Below are 19,150 nucleotides of genomic sequence, written 5' to 3'. Positions count from 1 at the left end.
TTATATAAATAGAATCATATAGTACGTACTTTCTTTTCTTTCTTTCTTTTTTTTTTTTTTGAGATCTGGCTTCTTTCTGAGCAATCTTACTATTTTTATCTCTATGACAGACACCAGGAAAAACATTCCCAGGATGAACAACACTGAACAACTTTATGTTTTGAGCGTCAACATTAAATAAACAATTTTACCACTTTAGATATTTAGGGTTTTTTGTGAGGAGGAACAGATATAGTAAGTCCTCCCTTAATGTTATTGATAGGTTCTTGGAAACTGTGACTTTAAGCAAAATGACGTATAGCATGTCCTTGTATAATGTCATTTTGTTCAGTGTTGTTTGTTATAACATTAATGAGAAAAAAAGCTGCAGTATCTAAGAACCTATCGATGACATTAAGTGAGGACTTATTGTACAGAGAGGGGAAGAAAAGGTGGGGTCTGTGTTTTGGTTCAAAGTTACTGGGTGCTGATTCATCTATTTAGCCCGTTAGAATCAACATCATCCTAGCAGCTAATGTTTATTGAGCACTTGCAACATGCCAGGAGCCTTTCTAAGTATTCTGCATGTGCTATGACATTTCATCCTCATAATTACTCTATGAGATAAGGACTATTATTATCTTTATTTTACAGATAAGGAAACTGGGGCTCCAAATCATTTGCCAGTGGTGATACTGCTAATACATGAGCCAGGGTTTGAAGCCAGGCTTCCAACTCCTGAGTGTGTCTTCTCAGTGCTGCATTACACTGCCTTTTGATTAACAGTTTTCATTTACAAAAGTCTGCCAACTGCCAGGCCCTGTGCTAACTGTTTCACATGTAGTATCTTACATGTTCCCCATAGCAATCCTAAGAAGCTGGTACTACTGATATGCCCATTTAAACAGGATAGAATTGAGGCTCAGAAAGATTAAGCCACTTGCTTAAGGTTATATGGCTGGTCATTGATAGAGCCACAATTTAAACCAGTTGTGATTCACTTGCCCATCTCTTAATTACTAAGCTGTATTGTCAATGTATTAACGTATTGGAAGTTGCTGTCAGTCAAGTTGGAAAGGAATAGAATATTTAAGGAGATTTTTTTTTTTTTTGAGACAGAGTCTCACTCTGTCACCCAGGCTAGAGTGCAGTTGCGTCATCATAGATCACTGCGACCTCAAACTCCTGGGCTCAAGAGATCCTCCTGCCTCACCCTCGCAAGTAGCTGGGACTATAGGTGCTTGCGACCATGCACAGATAATTTTTTCTATTTTTTTTAGTAGAGATGGGGTCTCACCCTTGGTCAGGCTGGTCTTGAACTCCTGACCTCAAGCGATCCTCCCGCCTCTGCCTTCCAGAGTGCTAGGATTACAGGTGCGAGCCACCGTGCCTGGCTTAACGAGATTTTTGAGGTTTATTACATGTTAGCCAGATTCAGGCTAATGCCAATATTAGAAAGGATTTTATTATAAGAAACGTACAAAGCATTTGTGAGAAACATAAAATTAGTGAGCCTTAGAGTTAGAATCCAAACTTTCTCCCGTTACGCATGAGGCAAAGGAAATGCAGGGAGGGGTGGTGTGGCAGAGCCAGTGGACAGTTCAGCTCCCTGACTGAGTGAGCCTGGCATACCTACCCGTCCCTCCTCTCCCCACACCACCTGTGGGACACTCCTTGTTAGGGAGAAGGTGCACTCAGGAAGGCCAGGGTTCTGCTCCTGACACCGCCGCTTGCCTACTGTGTCAGTTGGGCATGAGATTTACCCTTCTGTACCTCATTTACCTCCTCTGTTAGCTGAGGACAGTAAAAATACCCACCTTTTAAGTAGTTAAGTAGTACATGTAAAGCACTTAGTTCAGTGACTAATACACAGTGGATACCTAGAAAAGGTAGCCATGATAATGATGATGATGATGATGATTATGATGAAGAATTCATATTATGTTGATTACTATGACGCTTATTCTACTCCTGTTGGGTTCAAGTCAAAACAGAAATTTAGCACATGACTGAAACAAATTAACCCCCAAAATTAGTTGAAAGTTAGTTCTAGATTATCTGATGAGGATCCAAATATAACTTCTGAGATCATTAAAAAGCTTCCTGAATAAAGGCATGAATGAATAAGCAATGAGTTCACTGAGTAAGAAAAGGCAAGTGGCAACGTTACAAAGTGGTAAGAGAATTTCAGAATGCAGAGAATTATGGAACTTCAGAGAAGTCAATCAGTTTGAAAAGAGTCTCAAGTTAGTTCTATTTCTAATCTTCTGCTTCATAAAAAAGAAGACGAGACAGAGCACTCAAGTGGGAAAAAGGATGTACTTTAAATTTCATTGTTTAAACATTTTCTCAGAAAACAAATTACCTTTAGTTATTCAGGTCACATAAAAGTTGTATGTTGTTTCTTTCCCTGTTTCTACATTGACCACTGATACAAAGAGTCAGTTCATCATCTGTTCGTGCACTTACCTAACTGCACGTCGGTCGTGAATCGCAGTCTGTGGATCATGCTGACTTTGAATGACTTGTAATGGTGGCTGCTAAGCATATCCTGTACTGTGGCTATGTCAATTTGAGAATCCTCCTCAAAAACCCCATCTGCCCTTGAACCTAGGGAGGAAAAAGCAGTTTAACACATAAAGATACATGAAGCTTGGCAAATGGTGTTTGCTTAAAATGCTTTGGGATAAATTAAAATAATATGGGCTATTTAATTTGGAGAAGAAAAGGCTGAGTGATGACTTAATAATGCCATTCCAGTAAACAAGAAGATGGCAACATATTAATCATTCAACAATTAATTCCACAAACACTGCCTATTCTATGGCAGGCCCTTGGCTGGGTAGCAGGGATATAAGAAGGATAGAAAAAGTCCCCCTCACTCTCAGCAAGAAGCGCAGTGTCTACAAGAGTAAGTCAAAACCACAAGAGCATGGGTGCTCTTGTTTCTTTTCCTAAATGTGATTTTCCTGATCATAAAAGTCATCCATGTTCCTTGAAGAATCCTGTCCTTCCCAAGGTTCCCCAACCGTCTCTTTAACAGCTTCCAGCCTGGCATCCCACAGCCCCCACTGGTTCAGGGAGTGCCTGCTGGCAGTTGGATGTCTGTGACAGTCTCCTCACTGGCCTTCTGGCCACCAGGCTCTCTCCGCAATCCAGCCATCACAAGACATTTCCCATCCACCTTTCTAAAGCCTTCATCCTTCATTCATTCACCAAATGCTTAGAACCCTGTGCATGATGTGTGACATTGGAAAGAAACAAGAAGACTGGTGCTCAAAAATCTTCTGTGGCTTCTCACAGCCTCCTGTATGAAGCATACTTTCCTCCGCCAAGCAATCAAGGCAGCCTATAATCTGTCTGAAACATAACTTTCCAATCTTTCTTGTCACTTCTCACACATACCTTCTCTCAGCTGCTCCCAAAGCCCTCAGACTGTGCCGAGAGGTCTAGGATTTTCTGCTTCTGGGCCCTTGGCCTAGTACACCCCTTCCACCCTTACCCTAGACCTGTCAAAATCCCCCGACCCCTCCCTGGGCTAGCTCTAACTCTCCTTCTTCCATGAAATCTTTTCTGATGGTTCTGGCAATGAATTCCACACAAGTTGGCTTATACTGGACCCTGGAGCAAGGTAGACCTGGGCTTAACACCTAAGTTCTGCTTCTAATTTGCTATGTGATCTTAAGTAAGTGACTTTACCTTTCTGAACTCTAGTTTCTGCCACTTACAGAATGTCAAAATTTATGTAAAGAATCTAATACATGTTTAATAGCTGCCATAATTATTTTTCTTCTGCTCTCAGAATCATATTCAGCCTTGCACTAGAATTGTCTGTGGTTGCTCTGTCCTAATTTAGAAGCTTTGTGAAAGTCAGTAAAATTTTGTATTCATCTTTATATCTTCTGTAAGCAGTGCAGGTAACTGGTATCCTCTCACTAAATTTTGCTAAATAAGTAATAGCTAATATGGGCCAGGCTTGGTGGCTCACACCTGTAATCCTCACATTCTGGGAGGCTGAAGTGGGAGAATCTCTTGAACTCAGGAGTTTGAGACCAGCCTGAGCAAAAGTGAGACCCCCCGTCTCTATTAAAAGTAGAAAAAATTAGCTGGTGTGGTGGTGTGTGCCTGTAGTCCCGGCTACTTGGGAGGCTGAGGCAGGAGGATCGCTTGAGCCCAGGAGTTTGCTGTGAGCTAGGCTGATGCCACTGCACTCTAGCTTGGGCGACAGAGCAAGACTCTGTCTCAAAAAATAAAAAATAAAAAAAATAAAAATAAAAGCTAATATGTATGAATCCTTACCATATTTCAGGCACAGTGCTAACCACTTTACACATGTCACTGCATTTAAGCCTTATGACAACCTTGTAGGTCCCATAATTTTCCATATTGTACAGATGAGGACTCTGAGGCTCTGGGAGGCTAAGGTACATACAGAGGTTACACCAAGCAAAGTTAAACCATCTCTCAGTCCCTAGAGTTTGAAATGCGGACTTCTGAAGGTGCAGGTGCAGGTGCTGGTGCCATTTGCCAGTGTGGGCGGTGGGGCTGAGTGGGGGGGGCACCTGCCAAGCAGAGGCCAACCAGAGGACAGGGGTTTTTAGACTTTGTGCTGAGCACCTAGAGATGGTTCCACAGGGAAACCCAGAGAGAACTCCTCGGGGCAGAGCTGGGGAAATGGAAAACTCTAGATTTGGGCATAAAACCGGAAAATTCTATTATGTAAGTGGTAGCCTGACAATAACATGCTTTTCCTCCCCATAGTTGTTGCTTACAGGGCAAGCTTTTTAAGTCAAGGTTGGTTTCTGATGCTTTCACATTGAACTCATTTATTCAGGAGTTGTGTGTTCTATTTCCAAACACTACAGCAATTCCCAGCTTGGACCATTCTAGCACCTACAGTGATGTCTTCCCCTCAGTAAGGACGCAGCCTCACATTTTACAGGCCATTCACCGAATGCCTCTGATATAATCCCATCTTCAAGCGTCTTGCACATGCTGTCTTCTCTGCCCGGTCACCCTTCTCTCTACCTCACTTCCTCCGGGTCCCTTCCCTGTTCCTCCTGAAGAGTACAAGATACACTCCAGGGAAACCTTCCCCGACCACAGGCCGCACGTCTAGGTCTAGGTCAGCTCCTTGTCACCACACCCTGCATTTGCCTACAGAACAGCTACCTCAGGTAGTACTTACCTGTCTCTGGCACTAGACTGTAAATCCCAAGAGGGCAGGCATAGGGACTGCTTTACTCACCACTGTAGCCCAGACCCTGCCAGTGCCAACATGTAGGGGTAAAGCAAGAGCTCAGTACAAAGGTACTGATGAATAGCAGGCTCCATGCCACGGGAAGGTGAGGGTCAGAGACGCTGAATGACTTAGTCAAGATCACATCTCTAGGACGCAGCAGAGCTGCACCCAACATCTGCAAGGGCCACTGAGTAACCTGTTTCCTTTCTCTGCAACTCCTGTGATTTTGGATAGAGATGCCATGGTGATGATCGCCACTGTCTCCTGGGTAATGTCCACATCTGAAATTAAGGAGCTGGCTAGGATTTGGAATTTAGAATAATCATTCACTTTCTCCATTCTACATTTTCACTGAAAAATAACTGCCAAAATGTATTTATTTCTATTTTAGAATATTTTATATATGGGAATTATGGAGAACTTTGGTAAAATATTAAGATTCTTTAATGTTTTGAAAATCATTTAAAGCTATCTTTTCTGAGAAAATGCCAGTATTAGGTACAACTTAGCTCTGAGAAAATGCCATTATTAGATACAAATTAGCTCTTTACTAATTAGTATTTTGTAAATATTGCAGGTATTTGATTTGGAAAGAGGTAACAGCTCATTATGCTAAAATGCCAATTACTAAAAAAAAAACCCACACTTAAGATTTTTACATTTTATGATGTTGGATTAAAACCAATTTAAAAATTACTATAACGTGACATATAATTTTTTACTGAGCAATTTCAATGCCAGCTGCTAATAAAGCATCTTAGCTGTAAATGATAATTCAGATGCTTTTAGATAAAGTGGTGCATAAATATGGCTGGAAATTGATTTAGCTTCTTACAGAAGCTACTGAAGAATGACATATTTTGTTTAATACACCAGCTAATGTAGTCCTAAAAGCTCAAACAAGTGCCAGTTTTCACTCCTAAATTTGCTGTGGGAGATTAATGAAAACTTTATATTTTGCTAAAATGTTAATAATGGGCAGATGAGATGATAGGATTTTAGTAGAGGTCTTAAAGCTGTGGAATAACCAGCAAGACTTGTCAATTTCCTTATATTAATTTTGTTTAAGCCTTATATAGCTGGAGCTGGCTCAACACACTAATGCTTCTTGCACTGACCTTCTACTCTCTGACAGTGTAAATTCATATCCTATTTGAGGATTTAAGTCCCCCTGATACTTGGGTGAGTTCTGAGCCTTGCCCCAGCTGACAAGGGGCATGTCTGCGTTTAGGATTGGAAGGGCAACAGCACCTGAGGGAGTAGAGTAGGATCAGACCTGCACTCACTTCCAATTCATGTTGCTCACTCCAAAGCAGGGTATGTGCTGAATAAAAACAACTGCTGGTTTTGGAGTTCTGGTGCCACCTCTCAAAGTAGGCCCAGGAGTGCCGCTGCCATGAGGGGGCACGTCTGTGTGTCCATGCAATGTGCAGCTCCTTCTCTCCCCACGCCAACAGTATGCTAGACTGTGGCACACACTGGTGAGGATAAAGCAGGCCTCCTGATCTGCAGGAGCTTACAAACTAGCTACAGGACACAAAGGAAACAGTACAAGGGAGAAAGAAGTGCCCAGTAAATGGTGCATACAACAGACACTTTGAGGACAAATATTTGAAACAAAGCATTATACAAAAGCATGCTTTTGGACCAGAAAAGTTCTCTGACTTTGTATGTATAACTTTACTGTTTGTATCCTCTGGAAAGGGGTGAACCCAAACCACACATGAAAGATGCTTGGTATTGTACTATTTGCATATTAAAAATTATTACTGTACTATGAACTTTACATTAAAAACCCACTTCTGTTCAAGGCAAGATATTTTTAGCTACTCAAAGTTAAAAGTAGAGAAAACCAAAACATCTTAAAAATAAACACACTAAAAACAAAACAAAAACCACTTCCTAAACTGTTAATTTAATTGAAATACAACCCTTTGGTATTTTGTTAAATTAGCAATTAAAAAGGTCACAAGCAATTAAATGAAACAAAGCCACATTGTGTTCATCTACATTAATGCTGCACTGGGTCTTCTCATCGATGACAAGACAAATTGTAATGGTGCCTTCAAAGACTTCACAATATATTTTGTCAAAGTCAGGACTGTTAATGTCTCTCTATGTGCCATGGATTACCATAATGTATCGGGTCAAAATGCTCAAGCTGTAATAATTCAAAGATGTATTGTGATAGATCAAATTTTGGGGTGGAGCCTAATAGTGACTTGAGCACCAGAGCTCAAATGGACTGATGATGAGGCTCTGGAAGAGTGTGTTCGTGTTCAGTGTGGACAAGCAGAAAATCCAAGGAGGAAGCAGCTTAACTCTCTGGAGTAAGAAATCAGGAAGGAGGAACAGAGGAATGAAGCCTGGCAAAACAGGCCTACCCTGGGGGCAAAGGGAAGCAGAGAGGTGAGGAAGGAGGCAGGTGGAGTCTAGGCCTACAGCAAAGAAAGAAGAGGTGCTGGGAGATGGCCAGAGGCTGGGAGGTGGACTTGGGGTTTAACGACATTAGAAAGAAAAAAGAATATAGAGTTCGGAGATGTAGATTCAAACCCTAACTCTGACACTAAGGGTCAAGACTGGGTCAAAACCTTGCCCAAGATTCCACTGTTAGGAAAGGCAAAGCTGGGACAGAGCCAGTGGATTCTGGAGTCCACACTTCTTCCTCTGCTCTTTCCGTCAGGGGGTGCTGAAGGCTGTTCCTGCCCTATCTCCCTCACCAAACTCCTACAAGCAACGGTCCGGTAAGAGATTGAGTTGAGTAACTACAAACTCTAAATCAGCTGTTCTCAGAGTATAGTCTGGGACCCATGGGGTGGGGGGCAAGGGCAGAATCCCCAAGACTCCTCTGGGGGTCCATAATTTCAATACTATTTTCATAATAATAACAGTAAGACATCATTTGCCTTTTTCCTGCCCATTCTCTTACAAGTGTACAAAGAAATAAAAAGTTCATTGATATGGTTGATTCTGATTCCATACTGCAACTAACTTTTAAGAAACTATTCCTTGAATTTTGGTATAGTGACAAAAATTAATATCCACAATTATCTGAAAAGGCTATTGAAATACTCCTCCCTTTTCCAACAACATATCTGGGTTAGGCCAAATTTTCTTCATCTACTTCAACCAAAACAATGTATTGCAACAGACTGGATATAGAGGCAGATATGAAAATCCAGGTATCTTCTATAAGCTAGAGATTATAGAAATTTATAAAAATATAAAATAGTGCCACTCTTCTCATTACAAATTTTAAAGAAATTAGTTATTTTTCATAAAATTTGTTTTTTATGTTAACATGTAATGAATTTGTTTTTTTCAATGAATTAATAAATCTCAGTTTTTATTCCTAATATAATAAATAGATATAACCCAACAAGCAAAAACTCTTTGGGGTCCTCAGAGTATAAAGAGTTCCTAAGACCAAAATATTTGAGAATCACTGTCTTTATTGGTAATTGTGCCATGTTTTCATTGTCCCTAATGTCTACTTGGACAATAATGGGACACAAAAGTACAGGTACAGCTGTGCATATGTGTTACAACCTGACAACAAATACAGCTACAAAGCCTGTACACATATTATAAGAGTAATGGGTTTATTTTCAGATGACCAGACCAAGCTAATTATAACAAATACTGTTTTATAGTTTAAAAAGTATTTTCATATATGTGATTTCATTGGAATTGAGGGAAACATTTAGAGGTACATGACTTTCTTTCTTTCTTTTTTCTTTTTTTGACACAGGGTCTCCTTCTGTTGCCCTGGGCTAGAGTGCTGTGCTGTCTTCACAGCTCACTGCAACCTCAAACTCCTGGGCTCAAGCAATCCTCCTGCCTCAGCCTCCTGAGTAGCTGGGAATATAGGCATGCACCACCACACCCACCTAATTTTTCCATATTTTGTAGAGACAGGGTTTCACTCTTGCTCAGGCTGGTCTCGAATTCCTGGCTTCAAGCGATCCTCCCACCTTGGCCTCCCAGAGTACTAGGATTACAGGCTTGAGCCACCACACCCTGTCAATGACTTTCTTTCAAATAGGCACTAATCATTAACTAAAGGCACAGATGAACTCACTGATTGTTACTGACAGATTCCTCCACTCTTAGAAACTGCGTTCATTTTGTGGTTCAATGAGTCTCAGCCCAAGTCTAAAGGACCTTGATCTTAATAGCTGTAAGTTGAAGCAACTCCTGCTCCCTTCTCCAAAGCCATCTATGCCAACTTTAGAACTCAACCAGATCAATGGCCTTTGTTACCTGCTCACCTTTACACTCTCCATAGCACAACCTGTTGACTATTCCTTCCAAGCCTGTAGTCACCCAGCACCAAACATATGCCAGGTGCTGTCTTGTGCTTTGGGAATTTGGGAGAATGGTAGGATTCCCAGGTGATGGAGAGAGGGGCAGGCAATCCACAGAGAAAGAGTATGGGAAAAAACATGAAGTCTACAAGGTGTTAGCACATACATGTTTTTCTTTTGGCTGGAGCAAAGAGCGTATGAAGGGGAGTGGTGGAAAACAAAATGTTGGGGCTGGGGAGAAAGAAGTTCTTCAAAGGTGTGGGCAATATCCAGCTCAGGACCCAGCACAAAATAAAACACTGTGGTGCAAGTAACTGAATAAAGAGTAAATAAACCCTCTCCCGTTCTACTCTATCTCGAAGTCTTATTGCTACTCCCCACACAGAACCATCCCTCTTGCTTCAGCCAAACTAGACTTAGCTCAGGTTATGCTACCTGGTCGGAATGTCCTTTACACTCTTCAAAATTTACACACTTTCAGGTCTAGTCCAGATGGAACCTTTCCTGATGCCTCTCCTGAAACTCTATGGCCCTTTGTTGAAGGCTCTCATGATAAGTCCCTTAAATGATAACTATCTGTACTCCCCTATGGACTAGGAGCTCCTTAAGGGCAGGAACATTCCATTCTACACAACACACTATCTGTCACACAGTAGATGCTCAATTAATGCTGTTGGTGGAATGAGTGCAGTTTCATGCAACACAGGTTGACCATAACAGTGCCTGAGGTTTGTATATCATCCCTTGTGTTTACCTCGGTTAAGAGAACCTAACACACAAATCCTAGATTTCCATTCAGACTGGGTTCATTGAGGACAGGAATTCTGCCTCAAAAACTACAATAACATTTACTGAGTGGTTACTATGCCAGACACTGTGCTTGCATTTTAAATAGGTTAGCTCATTTAATTTTCCCAATGCCCCTTTAAGGTAGATATTATTCTCTTTTTACAGATGAGAAAAACAAGGCTCAGAATGTCATCCTGCTATTACAGTCATACAGTTAGGGCAAGCTCAGCTAGGCACTGAACCCAGGTCTGCCTAATTCCAGAGCTGTGCACTTGACTACCACATAACCAACTTGAGTAAAGTGTTCCTTAGATGAGCTACAGATGTACAACTCCACGGGCCATAAGAGTATCTGAGAACACAATCACGCCGGGCGCTGCCAGAACAAAGAAATCAGGGTAACCTAACTCTCTCCACTCCTTCAGTAAGTCTTAGAGCTGGATGCCTAAGTGAGTCATGGAGAAAACAACCTTCCTTAGCTCTCTGCATCCATCACATTTTTTTTCCAGGGGCCTTTTAAGTCCCCAAAGACTCATAAGCCCAAAACTTTCCTTCTATTAAACACTTCCCTTGAGCTACTAGTCATTTTTGCTGGTCTCTAAAAAACAATCAATAGATGATATACTATAACACATACACACAGACACACACACAGACACTCATGCCTACCTGCCGCTCTGCGGTAATCTCTTTAAAGCCAGCAGGATCACACAGTAGGATACACCCTTCATTAGTATCTGTCCTGCTACCACCAGGGCAGGGATCTTTGCTGTCAGTGCTTAATTGATGAAACTCTTGGAGCCAGAGCCAGCCAGGCTGGAGGACTTTCCACATGGAGGTTTCAGACCCCTCTCAATAAATCAAGGTAATCTTGTTTGATGAGGTGATCAAAAAGAAACAGCTTCAAGTTTACAGAATTTCTAACAAGAGCAGCTCATGGAAGGGGCTCTGCATTCTAGACTCTGCCTATCCCTCATCTTTCAGCACTCTCTCCCTCACTCATTCCATTCCATTCATTCATTCCCAAATATGCCGAGCTCCTTCTCATCCTAAGGCTGGCAGATGAGCAGTGCCTCAGCCTGGAACATTCTTCTCTTATTCATTATCTAACTCCTTTTTCTTCTTCCTCAATGAAGGCTTCTACTAGTAATCTCACCAGCTCTGGTCCCTGCTCTCCACTCTTTGTAGGACTGATCACAACTGTGGGTTCCATGATGTAGGGGCTGGATCTCCTCTACCTCCCAAGTACCAGCACAGTAGCTGGCCCATAGGAAGGCTCAATCAAGCTTTTGGGGATGCCTGAACAAGTATGTGCCCACAGCGAATCCAACTACCCTTTAGGCAGCAGTGCCCAATCTTTTTGGCACCAGAGACTAGTTTCATGGAAGACAATTTTTCCATGGACAGGGGTCGGGGGTGGGGGATAGTGATGACGAGCCATGGATGCAGGTGTAAATACAGATGAAGCTTTGCTCACTCACCCACTGCTCACCTCCTGCTGTGGGGCCCAGTTCCTAACAGGCCACAGACTGGTACCGGTCCTTGGCCCAGGGGTTGGGGACCACAGCTTTAGAGGATGAAGCATGACCATTTAAGGGTCTGGACCAATGGTTCACTACAGGTTTACTTAGAAGTTAGACTCCTGACAGAATTCCCATTACTTCCTTTTCCTCCAATATGCCTTTGTCCATGTTCAAAGTACAGGGGAGAGACCCTGTCTCTAAAACATACACCAAAAAACAAAAAAAGCACAAGAAAAGTAGTGGGGGCTTCTAAGGAGCCTGGCATTTTTGACAATTTGCATGGCAAAATATCTGAGAACTATAATATCTGATCAACACCATAATGTCCCTCTCCCTGACTCCAGAGTCAGAGAATGAGGGCACATATGCTGGAAGAAACTCACCTCCCATCCAGTGTCGCTGCAGAAATGTCACCTGATGTATTACCAAACCATTAGTCAAGACCTGCGGGGCAAATTCTGGGGCCAGGAGCCTACCAGAGGGATGCAAATCTGCATGCCCTCACTTAGAGCCCAGACAGGGTTTGTGGCTCATCAAACATGTTTCCTTACTGCTCTAATGTACCAGTGTATCGCTTAATGAAAGATCTTAATTGTAATTCAATTAATTACATACACAGAGTCCCCAATTACGTTTTCCAATAAGACATTGGCTGTGGTACAGGTCTAAATGCACTTAACCAATTTTAATATATTAAGACCAATTTCCCTTGAATACTAATTACTACCTAATGATAAAATGAAAAGGGGGGAACTTTTAAGAAAGAGGGAAAGTGAAAAATGCAATTCATGTGGAAGTTCTCAGCCTACATCGCACAATTCAGGCACTCGTTACTGAAGAAGGAGGTGTGGACAGGACACAAGTTTGCTTCTAGTTAAGGTCAGTGCAGCTTTTTGCCCTGAGTATCAGCTACCTTCAGTGCTGGCCATTGCTCCAAGGGGCCTGTGGGAAGCCTAAGAGACTAGAGAGAAAATAGGAATAACAGGGAGGGAAAAGGCCACCATACACATGCTCAGACAAGCTGTGGTACTTCTGACAGGCACTTACTCTCTGTGTCTCAGGCACACAGACACTCAGTAGTGGCCAACACTTATACAGTGCATTGAGTATATTAAAAGCACATAGTGGGCTGGGCGCAGTGGCTCATGCCTGTAATCCTAGAACTCTGGGAGACCAAGGTGGGAGGACGGCTTGAGGTCAGGAGTTCAAGACCAGCTTGAGCAAGAGCAAGACCCCATCTCTACAAAAAATAGAAAAATTAGCCAGGTGTGATGGCGCACACCTGTAGTCCCAGCTACTCAGGAGGCTGAGGCAGGAGGATCGCTTGAGCCCAGGAGTTTGAGGTTGCTGTGACCTAGGCTGACGCTACGGCACTCTAGCCCGGGCAACAGAGCAAGACTCTGTCTCAAAAAAAAAAACCCCAAAAAACAAAAAAAAAAACCACCCCCAAAAAAGATGGGAAAAAAAAAAAGCACATAGTGAACTGCAATCTCATTTACTTGTTTCAACAGTTTAATTCTCACAACCCCCGTATAGGGTAGGAACTGCCATCACATTTCACAGATGGGGAAATGAGGCCCACAAAGGAGAAGGACTTGCCCAAGGTCACACAGTGGCTCCAAACATCTTGCCCTTCCCCCTACAACACACTGCCAAACTGGTCCACATTAACCAGACAGAAAGAGGTAGACACACAGGTACTTTTCTATTGGGGATGTTTCTTGTTCATTTCAATTCTGATAGTGTGCAGCAAGCAGAGAACTATTATGCAATATCAACCTTAAAAAACCCTCACCCATATACAAAATTCTTTAGAGTGAACACTTCCCTCTTACAGCCAGACATGTAACTGGCTTCAGCAATATATCAACCTAAAATATGTACAACGAACATCACAAGTCATTTCTATTTGTAAATAGAGTTTATTTGCATGATCACATTTTCTTCTGTATTTGAAGTGTGCTGTTGTGGTATAACAAAAGAGGTCTAAAGCTCTGGTATTTAAGTCACATGATAGAAACTGGAGAGATTAGTGATTTGTAACTGAAGAAGGCACACCTCCAGAAGCAGAGTGGAACCACCAGGGAGTCTCTGGGGCTGGCAGAGCGCACCGACAGGAGGAAGAACCAGCCTAGGATAAACAAGCGTCGCAAACAGGATCTGGAAACACACCAGGACAAAGCCAATATTCATTCTCTCTCTACAGTTGCTATTTCCCCTTTCTCACTATTTAGCAGTGGTAGTGGCGGCCCAACAAAGAAACCCCTACAATAAAGATGCTCATTCAAACCCCAAATTCTACTTAAAAGCCATCACATACTTGCCCCTTGAAGCCCCAGTGCTCAGGAGGTCCCCTCTACCAGAGGGAATGAGCCAGGCCTGACCACAGACACTGGGATGCAGAGAGGACTCAGACCTGGGCCCTGTCCAGTGTGTGGGGGTCACAGTCCAGTGTGAGAGTGGGCAAATCCATTCACGGGAATCAGTGGTCAGACAGGAATAAGGAGAAGGACTCTAATTGAGCTCAGACAGTGGCAGCCAGGTGGCCTAAGAGTCTTCTAGGAGTTGCCTCCTCTCCTGGGTCTTCAAAGGGAAACCACAGGAGGAAGATGAGGGCTCTCACACTGAAACCCACAGCTGTTCTCCCTTACCACAGTCCACCCGTCTCGGTTACCACCCACCTGGTGAGTTTAGGCCCTTCCTCAGTATAACCTTAAATAAAGGAAATTAAGAATTTCAATAAGGTAGTGAAATAACGGAAGATCTTAAGCATCCTGTGAATCTCCTTCAAAAGGAAAGGCGATTAAGGGAGGTTGAGCTGATGTTTAAAGAACTGAAGCCTCTTCTACAACAACTTCTATTCAGGAAATAAAATAATTAGATTCAGCTCTTTCACTAGACATAATGGAAAAAAAGGCACCGTTTTCCAGGCCCCTCATTATTGTCCATGTGACATTAGCAAATCACTTTACCCCTCTGAGCCTCAGTTTCTTCTTCTATAAAACAAGGATGACGACCACAGTGGCATAAAAGGTTGTTGTAGTAACAGTTCTTGTATCTCATTCAGTCCTCACAAAAGCCTTGTGACATAAATTCAACCATTTACACGGGAAACTGAGACTCAGAGAGGTGACATGATTTGTCCGATGTCAGAAGCTGCAAGTGATTCACCCAAGGTCTGCTTGATTCTAATGACTGTGCTTTAAGCACTATGCTGAATGGTAGACTAGTAAGTGATAAAACAGAAAGATAGTGTCTGACACTTTGTTGGTATTCCATAAAGCCAGTTTAATTTCAGTTCTATTTTGGCCCTGATAATGGGAAATTCCAGAGTTTCTCTCTTAAAGTTGTGGTAAGAATAAGTTGGTTCAAGCAGCACCTGTCTTCTAAGGACCCGGATGGGCTACCCACATATGGTTGGTGGGAAAGGTCACTGGCAACATTTGGCAGAAAAGGAAATTGAGGCTCAGTTTGGCGCCAGGATTTATATAGGAGCTTGGACAAGAATGGAAGTCTTCTAATGTTACATCTTCTCCATAATGTACTTGTGCTTCCTTCTGGTCTGATTCCAGCTTCTAGCAGACAGTTGGCTGAAGGATGTAGTTGATTATCAGACAAGAATCCAAACTGGAAAGCTCAAGGACTTTGGCTTGTCATTTTCTTATTTAGGCTAAGATCCAAGCACAAATGTTAGTTCTCAGTCCCTAGGCAGAAACTCTTGTCTTATTAGCTTCATTTGCAAGCTTCTCTCTCACAGTATATAAAGAAAATTGTCATCAGCATTCTTGGGATTGAAATTCTAACTTGTATTATTGACAATCTCAGGGTGGGCTCTGGAATCAGATAAACTTAGAATTTCGGTCCTATGACTCATTGGCTGGCTAACTTTGGGCAAGTCATAGCCTCTCTTCACAATGAAAACAGTATCTTGTAGGGCAGTTAAGAAAATTATGAAAGAAAGCATTTGTAAAATGTCTAACACAATGCCTTATAACAGTAGGCCTGAATAAATTTTTTTTTTTTTTTTTTGAGACAGAGTCTCACTCTGCCATCCTGGCTAGAGTGCAGTTGCGTCATCACAGCTCACTGCAACCTCAAGCTTCTAGGCTCAAGCGATTCTCCTGCCTCAGCCTCCTGCGTAGCTGGGAATACAGGCGTGCCACTATGCCCAGTTAATTTTTTCTATCTTTTTGTATGGACAGGGTCTTGCTCTTTCTCAAGATGATCTCGAACTCCTGGCCTCAAGCAATCCTCCCGCCTTGGCCTCCCAGAGTGCTAGGATTACAGGTGTGAGCCACTGCGCTCAGCCTGAATAAATAATTTTTAAAAACTTCCTCTCATGTGGTTGACATAAAATGTTTGCCCTATCCCTCCTTGGAAGAAAAACTGAAAGACTTATATTCACTCTTATGGCAAACAGTCTTCTCAAACAAATGGTTTTATTTATAAAGTATACATCCATTCTGCAACACCAAAACACATTTGCTGAAAAGCACCCTGCTTCTAAGTTCTCTGGTCCTACGACACAGACTTACAGACTTGCCCCCCACCCTATTCTCTTTTCTTCTCCACTCCAGATCACTCCCCTCTCAGGGGACCTGCCAGTTCTATGATTCCAGACCTCCACACCTCTGCCCCATCTGCTCGATCAGCCCCAGAATGCTGCTCTTTCACGGTTTATTAGTTACAGTTAACATTTATTGAGTACTTACTACGTGCCAGGCACTGCTATAAGGGCTGTATGATTATTAAAACTCATTGAATCCTCCTATCAACCTTACGAAGGTAGATAAACTACCCAATAGAAGTTAAGTAAATTGTCCCAGGTCACACAGCTACTTAAGTGACAGGGCCAGACTGTGAATTGGGGCAGCCTGGTTTGAAAGCACATACTCCTAAGTACTGCATAATACATGATCCATAATTTAGTTTACATCTAAAATGCCTTTAAGGATAGTGAGCGGGTCCTAATCAAAGACACCAAAAGAAATTAAAAAAAAAATCCTATTTTTGAAATATTTTTTTCTTAATCCAACTTTTTTTTTTTTTTGATACAGGGTCTCGCTCTGTCACCCTGATTAGAGTGCAGTGTCATCATCAAGAGCCCACTGCAACCTCAAACTCCTGGGCTCAAGTGATCCTCCTGCCTCAGCCTCCCAAATAGCTGGGACTATAGGTGTGTGCTACGCCCAGCTAATTTTTTCTATTTTTAGTAGAGATGGAGTTTCACTCTTGCTCAGGATAGTCTCAAACTCCTGAGGAGCTCAAGAGATCCTCCCACCTCTGCCTCCCAGAGTGGTAGGTAGGATTATAGGTATGAGCCACTATGCCTGGCCCATGGTCTTAATTTACTTGTGTGACCTCTGTAAGTGCTGGCATCCATATCTTGAAGGATTTGCAAGATCCTTCCAGTTCTTGCACTCTGAGTCAAAGGCACCGTATAAATGAAAGAAGCCCTGACCAGCACTTACAAAGAGCAATAGGTAGTCAATCGTTTAAAATCGATATATAACTAGTCTTTGTGAAATGGAAGTAAATTATAGAAACAATTTATTCTTCTTATAGAAAAGGCTTTTTTTTTAGTACAAATTCCAACTAAGAACCATACATTGTTCTTCGATAGCTACCTATTAAGAAGTTGAATTGAGGTGTGGTGTGGTGGCTCTTGCCTGTAATCCCAACACTTTGGAGGTCAAGGCGGGAGGACTGCTTGAAGCCAGGAGTTCAAGACCAGCTTGAGCAAGAGCGAGACCCCATCGCTACAAAAAATAGAAAAATTAGCTGGGCATGGTGGTGTATGTCTGTAGTCCCAGCTACTTGGGAGGCTGAAGCAGGAGGATCACTTGAACCCAGGAGTTTGAGGTTGTAGTGAGCTATGATGACGCCACTGCACTCTAACAGGGAGACAGAGCGAGACCCTGTCTCAGGGGAAAAAAAAAAAACCATGTTCATGCTTAGAAGTAGAGTGAGAACTACAGCCCAGATTTCAAAGTTTTATCCACCAATCCTCACAGCTTAGCTTCTCTTTCCTAATGTACGAAAGTTGGGCCCATTAAAAAAAAAAACAAAAAACAACCTAATTTGAGATCATAATATACTGTGGAATACTGTATAGCAGTTTAAAGAATAGGTGAATTTATATGTGGAATAATATGTGGATTAATGTGGAATAATTTCTACAATATATTGTTAAAATGATAAAAGAAAAATGCAGAACACTAATGATACTTTGCTACCATTTGTGTTTTTAAAAGGAGGGGAATACAAATGTGTATGCTTGTATGTACACACGTATATATATAGATGTATTGTCTATTCATTCACACACACACACACACACACACACACACACACACACGCAGAGAATATGCTTCCATATGCATAGATGATCCCTGGAAAAACATGGAAGAAACTAGGAACAACTGCTGTCACTGGGAGGGGAATCAGGGGATGGAAGAAGAAAGACTTAGTTTCCATTATAGACACTTTCATTATCTGAAAATTGTTTTACATGTATAAGTGTTACATATCCAAAAAATTTATGAAGATGTTAATAAATAGTGCTTTATCTTATTTGTATAATAAAGAGTCAACATTTTGAAACAGAATCCACTACAAAGTTACTATTTGTACATTAGTTCCTCAAGTATGTTTAAGGTGAGTCTTTAAAGAATAAAAGAAAATGATAGGGAGAGACGGAGTGATTATTCATTTTGATCAGGTAAAAAAACTCAGATAACCACGTTACAAAAGGCTGTGTTAGTATAACATATCCTTTGGCACACCATGGTGTGCTACTATAAATAGTTTGAGATTTCAAGTGTCCCAAGGATTGTTACACTAAGAGATGTTCTCACTATATAATCTTTATGTATGTGAACTTGCCCTTATTTCCTGTTTGCTCTTTCATCTTAGAATGTCATGCATGCTCACATTAGAAACTCTGGAAAGAACAAGTAGTAAAGAGGAAGGAAAATGAATTACCCAGAATCTTGCCAACCAGACACAACAACTATTAACATGCTCCTTCCAATTTTTCTTCTATACTTTATGTTTTTACACAGTTGGGGTGAGTCTATGTTGACATATTTTCCCCTTAATGTTATTTTTCTTACTATGAAACTCTTGATAAACACAACTTTTAATGGCTGAAAAACATTCTATATCTACTGAGATGATTTTTCTCCTTTTAATATGTTATTGTGGAAAATTATATGGACTGGGTTTTTCTAACGTTAAACCAAATTTGTACTCCTAGAATTAACACAACTTGGTAATGCTATATTATCCTTTTAATATAATGCTGGATT

General features: G+C 41.7%; 1 protein-coding gene across 2 annotated transcripts in view; it reads right to left on the bottom strand.

Annotated features, from left to right (window-relative positions):
- MAPKAP1 (mitogen-activated protein kinase associated protein 1) overlaps positions 1 to 19,150 on the bottom strand; it is a 204,223-nt gene that overhangs the window by 44,834 nt on the left and 140,239 nt on the right. For both annotated transcript variants that reach the window (XM_012639818.1, XM_012639819.1), the window contains one exon: positions 2,449 to 2,589. In XM_012639818.1, the coding sequence (XP_012495272.1) occupies positions 2,449 to 2,589 (141 nt within the window). The remainder of the gene's footprint in view (positions 1 to 2,448; positions 2,590 to 19,150) is intronic.

Source organism: Propithecus coquereli, unplaced genomic scaffold (genome assembly GCF_000956105.1).
Source record: "Propithecus coquereli isolate 6110/MARCELLA unplaced genomic scaffold, Pcoq_1.0 Scaffold142, whole genome shotgun sequence".
NCBI classification, from domain to species: domain Eukaryota; kingdom Metazoa; phylum Chordata; class Mammalia; order Primates; family Indriidae; genus Propithecus; species Propithecus coquereli.
Note: the sequence above shows the minus strand (reverse complement) of the source record. Positions and strands in the feature narration are given on the sequence as shown.